Below are 14,385 nucleotides of genomic sequence, written 5' to 3'. Positions count from 1 at the left end.
CATAAACTGGCAACCATCACTTTAAAAAAAAAAAAATGTTTATTAGGTTTTACATAAGGTCAATTATACAGACTTTGCAGTGGCACACCTGGAATCCCATCCCACCAAGTCTGTAGGGGTAACATAAGCACATCAACCTTCAAAACATAATATCTCCATGTACGTAACTCAGTACCGATACAATAGTCCAAGGAAGTATCCTCCCCCGTTGGAAATGGTGTCATTACATTTGTGTCCAATGTGCATTGCTGGTTAGATACAGAATAGACCTGCAAGCATTAACAGTAACAGAACAAGTGAAACAATTGGGTCTAGGCTCCTCATCATAGAGCCATTGCAGCATGCACATGTCCTGGAGACCTGATCATGATCACGTTTGCCATCCCCTGTAGATTGCTGTGAGTTTCTTGGGTGTCGGGTATGTTTGATGATGGTAATTGAATTGAATGTATTTAAAGAGTGTGTTGCACGAGACCTTTTGTAGGTAGCTAACATTTTTATGCATTCTCGGTCAGATATCTCTACCTAAGACCCCCCTCCTATTTTGTTTGCAATGCCAATTAGGGTTTCCTCATCATCCTGTTAAGAGCGGCATAAAAACACTTCACTAGGTTCTGCCCTGCACCCATGGACAATAACATTTGGAGAACGGCATGGGACTCTGGTTCATCCCTCCCTTTATTCCAAAGAGCCTTAAAGGTCCAAAGAAGAGCCTCAAAGGTCCAAAGAAGAGCCTCACACTGAAGGAATGGTCCCGGGTATAGGCCATGGGAGTCTTATCAGGGTGGCCAGGAGTACCAACATCGAAGCCTCATAGCAGTCACCGATAGTGATCAATCCCACCTCCGTCCAGGTCACCATGTGTGTCGCTGTAAAAAAAGATTGGGGGCAACATTGGGCAATCCCACCAGTGGAGCCCACAATAAACAATGCAGCATACGGTGCACACTTCACCCCCAGTACCTGCGGCCCGTGGAAAGTAGCAGGCCATCCCCTTTGCCCAGGGGCACTCACTGCAGAAGCCACGCCAGCAACGAACCCCGATTAGGTGCAGTACCCAGCTGCCCCAACTCTCCCAGATGTGTTCCATCCAGCCACCTGGTGATCCACTGCAGTTGAGCTGCCAGAAAATAGGCCTCAAAGTCCCAGACCCATCCAGGATAGAACACTTAAGGGTCTCCAGTGCCACCCGCTGGGGATCCCCATCCCATATAAGCTCCCGAAGAAACAAATTCAGCTGTCTGAACTACAGGGCGGGGATCCACACAGGGAGATCAATGAAGAAATAAAGCAGCCAGGTAACATGATCATCTTAGTGAGTGATATCTGTGGCGTAAGAGGGAGCTGCAGCATCAGCCAGAAGGCCACGCACCCCCAAAAAGAGCTCAGGGCAGGATCCAAGTTACCCTCCCTCACTTCCTCCAATCCGTGGTAGTTTTGTATCCCCAGATAACTGAAGGTGCAAGGAGCCCACCATATTCCTGATCCCAAGACACAAGGTCTATCCAGCCCCAGTCGAGAGGGAAAATTCAGGCCTTTGAGATGTTCACCTGCAGCCTGAGACCATACCAAAATTCCGGAGTAACTGGATTATGAAGGGAACGTCCGTCTCCATATTGGACACAAAGTAACAAATCGACCACATAGAAAGAAATGAGGTGTTCATTCTCATCGAGCACCACGCCTCTACCCCAATGTTGGTCCCTGCACAGCTCTGCCAGTGGCTGAACGGCCAGTGCAAAAGCAAACAGAAGGGGAGATAGGGGCACCCCTGTCTTGTACCCCGATGAACCTTATATAATCTGGAGACTGTGTGCCGTGTCGGCACCCTAGCATCGGGGCTGGTATACAGCAGGTGTAACCATCGTACCCTGGCAACACTCAGTCCTATTATGAGCATGACCCTCTCCAGGAATGACCAACTGACCATGCCAAACATCTTTTCCAGGTCAATCGACACTATCCCTGTCTTTCCCTCCCCCTTTAACTATGGAGAATGCAGGAGGATATACAAACGATGCAGATTCAGGGAGGTGTTGCGTTGGAGGATAAATCCGCATTGGTCCAGATGCACTAACTCTTGACTGTGTGGGAGTTGTTGAATTGCCAGATTTTTGCTCAGCTCATTACTAAAACTTTGCTCAGAAACTTTTAATCTATGTTCAACATGGACAGAGATCTGTACGCCGTTACAGGTGTCCCCGCGACGATATCTTAAAGAGGGACCCCAATCATGTCCCTAGTGGAGGCAGAAAGTACCCATTTTTCCACAGCGGCAGCATAGAAGACAGTCAGCCTCGGCAGGAGTAGCCCAGTAAAGGCAGAGTAAAATTCCACCAGGCTTTCCAGCTCAGGGGGATTTCCCTCTTGTCATGTATCGAATGGCATTTTAAATTTCCGATGGTATGATAGGAACTCCTGAGATCACCACAGTTTCCATATCTATTCTACATAATTCCAAAGGCTCTAGAAAGTACTCTGCAATCTCACTGGAGTCCTCAACTTGCTTGTCATAGAGAATCGTGTAATAGTCTCAGAAGCAGGCATTAATATCCGTTTGTAAATACACCAGCCCCCTGTCCAGCTCTGCAATTGGGTTATCAGAGATCCTCCTGCATTCCAGTCATGTCAGCCATGCCAACAGGCGCACTGCCCTCACTTTCGTGACCAGGGCAATATGTTCCTGTAATTATGACACTGGAAATTCTCCAGGAGTACACAGTATTGCTCATTGGTCTCCGCCAGTCTCGCCCCGCCCCATCATCCAGGCCTAGTTAGTTGCCTAGGCAATGGATGTCGACCTCTAGTTTGGTCAGATCTCGTTCCCGGTCTCTCCTTATCCCCACGAACACTCTCAGGCAGTGTCCCGGTACTACCATCTTGAACGCCTTATATTCCACTAGGCAGTCTGACGCCAAGCCCTGGCTGTGCTCGAAATAATGTAAAATCGCCATCCGGAGGACTTTCTGGAAAGTGGGGTCTTGCAGTGCACTGGGGCACAGACGCAACAATGGGACCATGCGACATTCCCCCCCAGATAGAGGTTTATCAATAGTGGGCTATGACCAGAGATAGCATGCCTGAGATATTCAGTGTGCTTAACAAATTGACACAGTCTCTCCGAGCAGAGAAATGTATCCAGGCGGACAGACAACACATATAGGCTGGAATAATAGAAGTCTCCCCTCTCCAATCTGTGTTGTGTCCTCCAGACATCTTCTAGCCTCCAGCTCCCCATCCAATCTGAGTCCCCTCGCCACCCTATATTTAGAGGCTTACGGCAAAGGTGGAGTAGAATGGTCAAGGTCAGTATCAGCCATGCAGTTAGTCGCCCCTAACGGGTAAGTCTCCGTCAGCGCTCAGTCAGTCTTGCAGACAAAATGGAGAGGAAAGCCAGCTGGTACTGGTTTGAAGTATCTACTGAGCCAATAGTTGCCGACCGTCTATCACAGATCTCCCTTCTGTATATGTTCTAACCTGCAGTGCCTCAAAGAGGACTCCCGCCCTAACCCACACCTGGGACCCTAGCAAAGGACGAATATTCTGTGGCATACATCTGTCCTCTGTAGTGTCGTTGGAGTCGTAGCACCTCGACCCTGGTGAGTTGTGTTTCTTTACGAATGGCAATGTGAACAGCCCTAAGCTTTAAAAACATATGAACCTTGTGGCGCATAGCAGCAGATCCCATGCCCCGACGTTCCACGTCAACAGTCTAAACCCTTCAGCTAATGCCATCATTCCTTTACTCCCCATCCCGCTTCAGAGCAGGCCTTCCATGGCCCCCCTCCCACCGTGCTCTGCATCTCAACCCAGAAGGATACCTAGAGCCCAGCAAACAAGCAAACAAATCCCAACTCCCTGACCCCAAAGCGGCCTAGCAACAGCCAGTCACCCAAACATGGTGAACCTCAAGTCTACTAATCTGCCACTATCCACCCAGAAGTGGAAGAGGATATGGGGGTAAATAAACCCCACAGTCAAGTCATGGAGGCACCCGCGCCATCCTCAACCCACCCCAGCCAGCCACCTACAGTCACCATAGCAGCAGTGGGAATGCAATAGGTACACAGAACACACAAGCTGCACATGTCCCATTCATGAAAAACCAGCTGGCCACCGCAGCACCACACAGCAGGCTAATACTTGACTGTCCCCCCTTCAATGGCCAAACAATATAGTTAGGCTGTCCAGTTTTAGGTTTAAACCTATAATAACTGATAAAACCCCACTGAAAGAGAAATAGCTCTCATCAGTGAAAACATATAAACACTGAAAAAACACCTGCACAACCACAAACTAAATGCAATTCAAAGAAAGGAAAAAGAGAGTGAAAGAGTCATTTTCTTTGTTCCTGAAGGGGCCAATACAATGTAACTTTGTTATACAAGCTTGCAGTAAGAAAGTCTGGGCTAGCATTAGTCTGCTTGAGTTTTGTTGCTTAGGGATGCCACTAAAATATTGTTTCTTCTTTCTTTTTTTTCTTTGTCAGTTTTGTTGTCTTTGTTCTAAAGATGCAGGTTTTAGAAGCATGTTTTAGGTCTTGTTTAATTATTTTATAAACTGTAGAGAATCAGGAAATATCTAAATCATATTTGATATTTTGGCTGCGTTTGGCTCTGTCACTGATAGGTAAAATGGCTAGTTTCACAAGAATCTTTCCTAATATGTGTCATCACATTTACCCAAAGAGAATGGGTCAAAACCCTTAATACATCAGCTCCCACTTTGTAGTGAGTCCGTATTGATAGTAGGCGAATTGCCAACACCTCAGTCTTTAAACATTCAATGCAAGGTATAATGACATGTATATGTTAAGAGTGCTATCACCAAGCATCTGGGATAGTGGTTAAAACATGACACCAGACTTTTAGAAAACATGGAACACAGTGTCACTTGGAATGCTCTGAAAAAAAGGTTATTTCCAAGTTCAAAAAAGATTGGAGTGATATTGTTTGTATTTGCAGTGATTCAGCTACGTATATGAAAAAGTTTTGTAATGACCTGTCAAAATTGATACCTGTACTGAAGTGCTTCCCAGTAAGAGATCCTTGCCACTTGTTAGATGGTATGCTGAAAGCATCCTTACAATCTTCAGAGTTAATGAGTAATGCTATTGACTTTTTAGTCCATTCCGGTGCACTGTTTTCTTATGCACAAAAACCAAAATGTAAATATTTATCATTTTGTGGTTTGTGTGGCATCAAAGAAAGAGTTATCCCAACTGTGTCTCTTAGCTGATGGTTCTCAGTCCAAGGGGCTATGAATGCTATATTATCCACTGTTTTCAGATTTTTTGCTGAGTGAGGATGCCAAAGGCAAGAAATGTGAGGATCTTTGGTCACATATTGATAGTGATGTGAAAAAGTACACTATACTGCATTCTTAGATTTTTACAGAAAAACATAACTGCTGTAGTGAACATAATTAAAAAAACTAGAGTCGGAAAATACCCTTGTCTGCCAAGTGTTCAGCATAATTGGTGTAGATGGGAAACATCTCCTTGAGAGTAGGCTGGTCAACACCTTTAGTGACTTTGCACTGCAACATGTTCCATGTTAGAGTGCTTGCCGCTTGGTAAGCAAAGCAATAGTGAAGAGCAATTCAGGAACTTTTATTTTACAATGTATGAGAAATTACTTGCAATGATGCATAGAAATGTCCCTTCACCACCAATGGCATTTGAAGTCAATGAAACCTCACTGTGGTACCGCTTCGATAACTCTGAGGGCATAAGCGCCCAGATCAGCGCAAATGTTGCAGAACCTGCCCCGAGAATCGCAATCTTCAAGTGAACCAGTATTGGCATGGAAAGCTATGTCAGTGGCCAAAGTTAACAAATTGTGTACTGGCTGTTTTGGCGTTGCCCATCTCAAGTGTGAATGTTGAGAGGGCCTTTTCACAGAAGTTTACATGGGAAGGAAAGATCGAGCATATATGACCAAAGACTCACTGAAGAAGTATTGTATGGTGTACTACAATAAGTTTAATTTTCAAAAATCTATTTTGACCTAATATACACTATACTTACACTGTCTATATACCATGCTCTATCAGTGCAGAAAGCAAGCAATAATAAAAGCAAAACATTCCATAAACACCGGAAAAACACTGTTTCTGTAGTTTTTAATGCCGCGACAATGTGAAACCACTGAAAACCACAGTTTTTTTTAAGGTGTTGAAATCACTTGAAAACACTGAAAAATCCCCACCAGAATTTACCAAAAATAGAAACTGAAAACAGGAAAGCCTAAATATAGTCCACCTCCCACAGGACGCCCCTGTACACCTCCCAATGGTGGCCAACAATGAAGAGCACAGTCCACTTCACATCACCCCAAAGGAACAAGCTCACCCATTAGGGTCCATAGTGTCAAATCGGGTCCTGTGCTGTTTGCGGCGTAACATGGTGCAGGCCCTGTCTGCTAGTCGAAGTAACATCCAAGGCAGACTCCTCGGATTGGCTATCTGACCAGGTATCTTCACCCGAGTCCACAGGGCCCCCTCCTGTTCGCACAGTTGAGGCCAGCAAAGCTGCTGCCCCGTTCTCCGCTGTTTGTTCCTTGGTTGGCTTCCTGACTTGTGTAGCACTCGTGGACTCCCGATGCCATTTGTGCACATGTCAGCACGGTCTGGGCCTGTTCCTCACTGTCTTGCTGCCCATGCTTTCAGCCTGACCCATCTCGAACCACTCTCATGCATCAGAAGGTGTCGAAGATGAGCAGTACACCATTTAGAAGCACCCACAGCTTTGCGGAGAATAAAAGGGAATATTGCAGCCCTGCTAACTGGAGTCCCCTCTTGATTTCCTTAACGGAGGCCCTCTTAGCCTATACAGGGGCAGTGAAGTCAGGGAACATGGTCACTGCTGTGTTCTCAACATGAAAGAGATCCTCTGTACGCGCCCTCTGAAGCAAAGTGTCAGTCCCTATATGGATCGGCTTGGCCACCGCTGGATGTGGTGGCCCTCCTGGGCTGGAGGCTTCACTATAACCCTGTGCCCTATCAAGTGCGAAAAAGGGAGAAGGTTGTGCAGGCACCACGCTTGTCTTCATCCAATGCTCTAGGTAGGCAGTCATGTCACTGCCCTCTGCCCCTTCAGGCAACCCACAAACCAGACATTGTCGCACTAACTGTGCTCCAAGATCAGCAACTGCTCGGTTAGATTGTTAATTTGTTGTTGCAAGGTGCGTTGTGCCAGTCAAAGTTAATCTATAATCCTGTCAGTGGCTTCCACGTCTCCACCAAGTTCCAGGGGCCCAGAGATCGCCGCCTCGCTTGGAAGCCCAACAACGGACGCTGAAAAAACAGCTCAGCTACCCAGGCTGTCTGTGATTGTGGGGGGTCCCGCTGTCAAACAAGCCCCAGTAGTCCAGGAGGTGCTGCTGCGGTCTCAGGCTATGCCGCACAGCACGATAGGGTGCGATGCCTCTGTGCCGGTCATCTCTGCTCGGGCCCTCTCCACCATAGGTTCCGGCACGAGCTGCCTACAGCTGCTACTACACAGCCGCACTCTCTTGTGATCCCCTGAGACCAGGATTGTATCAGAGGTGGCTGTCAGGAGGATGGGATCGGATAATTGAAGAAAAGCCATGGCGAGAACCTCACACGTCTTCCATCTTCATTGGGCAAAACCACGCCCCCGCTTACTGGCAACCATCATGCATATAGTTATAAAATAAAAATATGTAGAAAAAGACAGTTCAAAACAGTATAAAACCCCTCTCATCATGACCTAAACAGAATCATCACAGTGAAAATCACATGGTCATCAACGTAAGTGGCCTGTGCCAAAACTCTTGCCTACTATGGTAATCTGTGAAATTGCATGCAAGAAAATACCTGTCTATAGCTTGTGACACAGTTTGAAGATAACCATCTTTCAAAGGCTTACTGGCTGTAACAAATGCTTTTCACAATAAATAAGCTAAGCTAAACAAACTGCCTTTGTCATAATTTTTCATAATAACCAGATCAGAACTGTTGCATTGGGCATAGCTTTTCCCAGTGCATCAATCTGTACTTTAGCTTGTCACCATAACTAGCCGTGACTTTCAGTTTTGAGCATAAACTTTTCCTCAAGGCAACCATCAGGCTCACAGTTATAAAATTAGAAAGGGTGACAATATCACAGTTGGCTGAGCAACATTCTATCTCTTCTAAGAGGGCCTAATATTGATTGTCACAGAGTAAACCTTCTATACCCTTGGTTTGTCACACACAATAACCAACACCAGAACCTTTTTCTAATATGGTAATCCGTGAGAGTCCATATAACAAAATACCAGCCTGTTGGCTTTAATATACAGTTATAAAAATCCACACTTAAACGGCGGTTGAAGTTAACATATACTTTTCACAATAAATATGTCAGGCAGAGTATCTTTATCATACCATTTCATAATAAACAGATTAGGCCGATAGCCATGATCATTGGCTTCCCACCATAACTAATTCAATCCTGGGGTATTAAGTATAAGCTTTACTGCAAGCTAGAAAGGCAATACAAGCAGTTATTTTAGTGGAAACACACATCTCTCCAAACATATCCTGTAGTCAGAAAAACCAATATGTGGGTGCAGCCTAAGGCCCTCTCTCAGTAGTACACTGAAATCTTTTTGTCTATTGCCCAAGGCCAGGCTTCAGCTGCACTGTCAAACCAGACCTAAAAATCCATGTAGATTAGTGTAGCCCTGTAAATTTCCATACCACTCTCAAACACAAAACTGCACTCTGAAGTCTAACAATTATGGAAGGGGAGGGTGCTAGGCCTGCTATACATTTCTCATGACTGCCCTCCTTCCAGCTATCCTGGTGCCAGAGATGAACACAGTTCATAATCTATTTATCTAAAACACTTTAACAGCATTACAATGTTGTGTGTGTGTGCTCTCAAAAGTACAAGCTCGGGCAGCTGGCTGATTGGTTTAAATATGGTGACAACATTGCTGTCAAGCCAGATGTAAAAATACGAGACTTATTGGCTTTGCAAACACTTATTTTTTTATTACAAGCATCTGCTACAATAGTAAAAAACAAAAAACAAACATGCTACTGCCGAATTGTGACAAAAAAAACCAAACAGTTTTGCTTCATATGAGATGGCCATTTTAGCAGTGTTAGGACAACAAAAATATTGTTCCAAGATGGTGGCATATGTTTGAAGCAATTATCAGGGCTACCCGGTGCTGTTCATATAAAATGAGTGGCCTGTAAGTGATGGAAAGGGAGTAATTAATGTTCTTGTCAATCTTTTGGTGCTCTTCTCAACTTTTGAGGCTAGATTCCTTGGACTGTGATATAACACAGAAAAATCTGGCAAAATGCCGTCACTCACACTGCTTTGCATCTAGTGGTCTGAGTAAAACATTGTTAATTGGAACCTCTCTTCGCTTGTATTCTCTCCGGTATCTGCTTCCTTTCCACATCTAGGTGCATTCTTCCTTTACCCTCCCCCAGTGATTGCTTCCCCTGATTTCGCCACCCCTTCCTCTGAGTGACCACCTCATTGCTGCTGCTTCGCTTGGCCCCATCTTCCTCTCTGTGCATAATTCCTCTGTCCCTCCCTCCTGCTTCCCCCCTGTCTCTTTCACGCTTTTAGTGCCTTGTTCTTCCGCTTCTTCTTTTCTGCTAGGTTCCTCTGCACCCAGTCTCTCGGTGCCTGTTTCCCCTTATTACCCTCCCTCTCAGTGCCTGGTTCCTCCGATCCCCACCTTCTCAGTACCTGGTTCCTCCACTCCTTTACATCAATGTCTGGCTCTTCAGCCACCCCCACACTTCACTGCCAGCTTTCTCCACCCAACATCCGTACCTGATACTGCTGCTGTACTTGGCCACTAGTTTTTCCTCCGCCTCTCTTCCCCAGGCATGGCCCAGCACTGTCTGTGCCTCGTTTACACCTTTTCACCATTGGTCTCCTTGTATGGTTCCTCTTTCCCAAATCTTCTTACTGGATTCTAACTTCATGCCCTTTTCTTCCCCACCTTTCCCACTTGTCCTCCTGCTCAAACTCTCTACATAATTGTTTGGGGCCTCGCTATCCTATTCTGTATCCTCTTAATTGCAATGCTACATATTATCTTCACCTTTACTTATTCTTATCCACACCACTGTTCATCACCTGTTTTCTCAAGGTCCAAAGTAGAGAATTATTTTCCATCTTTGCCCACACCACATGTCTTTTCTTTTTCCATTTCCCTACTAAATGTCTTGACCTTCCCACTACGACTACATGTGCTGGATGACCTGTTTCCCCAGCATCTCATACCATGTTCTCTCTGTATCGTTCAAAACAACATTTTTTTAATGCTTCCTCTGCATGCACAATCGAATGCCTTAGCTTTGTCCAGTCTCCCACCATATACTTTGACCTCCTTGCACTACTGCTCACCGTTTCATTGATTTTTTTTCATCCCTCCTCAACTTTTCCTCAGCATTGCTCTTATTTTAGATATTTAATGGTGATTTTGTGGACCGCGGCTCTTTTTCAGTGGAAGTGATATTAACCCTTTTTGGGTTTAAGCTGCTGTATCCCACTCACTTCCATCTACTCCGAGGTAAGTGATATACCCCATACACTGCTTTTCTCTGTCCTTCAGGAAAATCAAGGATGATGATGGAGTAAGAATAGAATAACATTTATAACTTTGTATTCATTACATGTCCTGTTTGTTTGTGATGTTATAGCTAGTCTTACGGGCATTGACTTTTAAGCTTTAATACATGTCTGTAATAAAGTTGCAGCTGTATCTATTCCAGCAACCTCTGTTATGTGAAATCCTTCATATTTTGATCTTCTGACAACTCAGTCATACATTCTGTTAGTGCTGCCACAGGCCTAGACCATTACATATAATGGGACGACCCTGTGTCCCTTACAACCTGGGTATAGTAGATTTGTGCTAAAATTGGTTTTGTAGGGCTTCGCAATTACTTTGTCACAACAGTAATACCTATTCAATTTATCCGACAAAAATGAGTCAAAGATACACCTCACAACAAACATCGAAAAAGACTTTTTAGATGAGCCTGGTTTGTCTAAAAAGGCCTTTTCAGTGTTTGTTGCTGTGAATTTAATTGTATAGCAGCCATATTTATGACAAGAAGCTCACATAGTATATATATGTTGATATAAGTATATTGTGTGGTGTATCTTTGGCTCTAATTTTTGTCAGATAAATTGAATATGAATTACGGTTGTGACAAACGAATTGCGAAACCCTACAGAACCAATTGTAGCACGAAGCCACAGGCCTAGAGGCCTGCCATTTGGGTTCAGGCACATCTGTCACTGGTGCTGCGAGAGACCTATGTACATGTATGCATAAATAGCCACCTGGCTACTAAGTTCACTTCAGGGTTCCATGATTTTAGGCACCAATTGGCACACTTGCGAGTACTCCATGAAACCAGCCTTTCTCTTTTCTGAGCAGGGTTATTGTAAGCTGCAGTGAGTGGAAAGATTGTAAGAGGAAGTTCTTGAACTTTGAAGGGGGTGTCCCAATTTAGTTAGCTTTGAAGAGGCTTCTTGTCCCCTATAGAGATTCTATTTGAGAAATTGTAATGCAGGACATATTCAGACCGGGGAGATCGACCACTTAAGAAAAAAGTCCTGCTCCAGAGAGAATATATGTATACATACACCAGTCGGCGAAACGCGTCTCAGCGTTTCGGGGGAACAATGGGGGGGAACTTGCTGAATAAAGCATTTATGCTTTAAAGAACATTGTCCCTGGATTTTGCTGGAGTGCTCTTCGATTTACACGTTTTCACGTGTTGGTTGTTTCATATATATATATATATATATATATATATATATATATATATATATATATATATATATATATATATATATATATATATATATATATATATATATATATATATATATATATATATATATATATATATATATATATATATATATATATATATATATATATATATATATATATATATATATATATATATATATATATATATATATATATATATATATATATATATATATATATATATATATATATATATATATATATATATATATATATATATATATATATATATATATATATATATATATATATATATATATATATATATATTCCTTTTCACACTTTGCCAAAAGCTTTAGGACGCACTCCCCATCGGTTGTATAAGGCAACAACGAAGTCTGCACATCCGAGGATATAATAACAGTGCCTTACGCGTTTCAGACTTAGATTGTCCTTTCTCACAGGCTGAGTGACATCAAAAATGAAGGTTAAGACTGCTGCTCGATATCACAAGTACCTTTAATAGCCTATGGGTGGGGCCTCGTTTGCATCACAAAGTTGCATTATGGGATCAGTAGTTAAAAAAAATTGCCTTGTAGTTCGTAAACAAGCAATGTCCACTCAAATATATATTTTTCTCAATTCCGCCATAAATGGGCTATCCCAGGATAGCAGTCAACATTGTCAATACATGAGCCATCCCGATGGACCGACCTTAGGTCCCGACTTCCAGGGCTCCGCGGACCGCTTTTCATGCGGCGGTGCAGTCCTCACGGCAGGCATGCCGTGTATTTATTCCTTTTCACACTTTGCCAAAAGCTTTAGGACGCACTCCCCATCGGTTGTATAAGGCAACAACGAAGTCTGCACATCCGAGGATATAATAACAGTGCCTTACGCGTTTCAGACTTAGATTGTCCTTTCTCACAGGCTGAGCGACATCAAAAATGAAGGTTAAGACTGCTGCTCGATATCACAAGTACCTTTAATAGCCTATGGGTGGGGCCTCGTTTGCATCACAAAGTTGCATTATGGGATCAGTAGTTCAAAAAAATTGCATTGTAGTTCGTAAACAAGCAATGTCCACTCAAATATATATTTTTCTCAATTCCGCCATAAATGGGCTATCCCAGGATAGCAGTCAACATTGTCAATACATGAGCCATCCCGATGGACCGACCTTAGGTCCCGACTTCCAGGGCTCCGCGGACCGCTTTTCATGCGGCGGTGCAGTCCTCACGGCAGGCATGCCGTGTATTTATTCCTTTTCACACTTTGCCAAAAGCTTTAGGACGCACTCCCCATCGGTTGTATAAGGCAACAACGAAGTTGCTCCTCATGTTCTCAAACCCTAAATAGGCAAGGTTATCTTAATTGGGATCTTTGAAAAGATGAGAAAGGGAACATTTTCTTATATTACATTGCAGCACCTATGTAAAACTGATCACTGAAAAAAAAACAATCAGTGAGGGAAAAATACAACCGGATGAGCTTGTTTTAGGAGAGCTGCCCCTTTAAGGCTCCAATAACTTCCTTTACTCATGATTCCTTGTACTAGCAGGAAGAAAACTGCTACAGATCCACTCAATGCCTGTATGGTGTGCTTCCTCTCTTCTCACAATTTCGGAGTGTGAATTTTACCAGAAAAACCTTGAAAGGACTCGTAAGGACTAGAAAGGCATTAATCTCTGAGACAAACTCGAATAGGTGAGCTCCAAGGAGAACGGAAAACCAAACAATCCCAACAGAAAACACTCCTGTTCCACTGGTAGGTGGCAATTTTTAATAAGGACCCCCACAAAGGGTGATCAAAGGACAGGAAAGGTGAAAAAAGAAATCACTGCAATCATTACCACCACCACCACCGGTCCTGTTCGCCGTTTAAGATTACCGCAACGCTGTGCTTACCTCAAAAGAATTAATGCCGACATCATGATTGCATCATCAACACCATCACACTAAATCTTCGAGGTCACCATATACAACGTCACAGTGATTTCTGAGTACGCCATACAAGCAACTGCATCCCGCTTGCCTTACATAGAGGCCATCAGGTCAATGACGCTGCAACACACATCAGTGGCACCACTGCAGTTAAAAAGATTGAGGCGATCTCCTGATGAGGTGAGTGAATGCTGTGTCTGGAAGTTCTGATTGGCCCAGAGCTTGCAAGTGCCACACTTTGAGCAACTCTGCCTCAAGGTTGCATCTTCCAGCGCTGAACACCTGCCTACAGTGAGGACCACCACTGTTGAAGGCAAGATTTACCGTACAGGTATGCCTCACCAAGTCCCACTTTGGAAATGTCAGCTGCGAGGCTTCTGCTGTGTCCCCCATTGAAGAAAAGCTGATGGTGTCAGTGCAGGCGCATGAGCCATATCTTCCCAACAATTGAAACTGCAAAAGATAACAAGTAGGTAAAATGCAAGGCCTAAGCCGTACCTTGAGACAAGTGGCTCACGCATGCAGACGAGTTTGATTCACACTCTTAAGACTATTTGCCAGAAGGGTGAAAAAGACATTGAACTAAGTTGTTCATTTAACCACTGAGAATACTTGAGCTATCTGCATCTATGCCTAATAGATTCTAAACTTGTATGTGTTAGGGACTGTT

General features: G+C 43.8%; 1 protein-coding gene across 1 annotated transcript in view; it reads left to right on the top strand.

The window, feature by feature from the left end:
- The window catches only part of PPP5C (protein phosphatase 5 catalytic subunit), a 407,441-nt gene that overhangs the window by 187,896 nt on the left and 205,160 nt on the right, over positions 1 to 14,385 (top strand). The window contains exon 7 of the mRNA XM_085625671.1: positions 10,448 to 10,553. Within this exon, the coding sequence (XP_085481797.1) occupies positions 10,448 to 10,553 (106 nt within the window). The remainder of the gene's footprint in view (positions 1 to 10,447; positions 10,554 to 14,385) is intronic.

This window comes from Triturus cristatus, chromosome 9 (genome assembly GCF_964204655.1).
Source record: "Triturus cristatus chromosome 9, aTriCri1.1, whole genome shotgun sequence".
Classification (NCBI taxonomy): domain Eukaryota; kingdom Metazoa; phylum Chordata; class Amphibia; order Caudata; family Salamandridae; genus Triturus; species Triturus cristatus.
The sequence above is the reverse complement of the archived record's forward strand: the minus strand, read 5'-3'. Positions and strand labels throughout refer to the sequence as shown.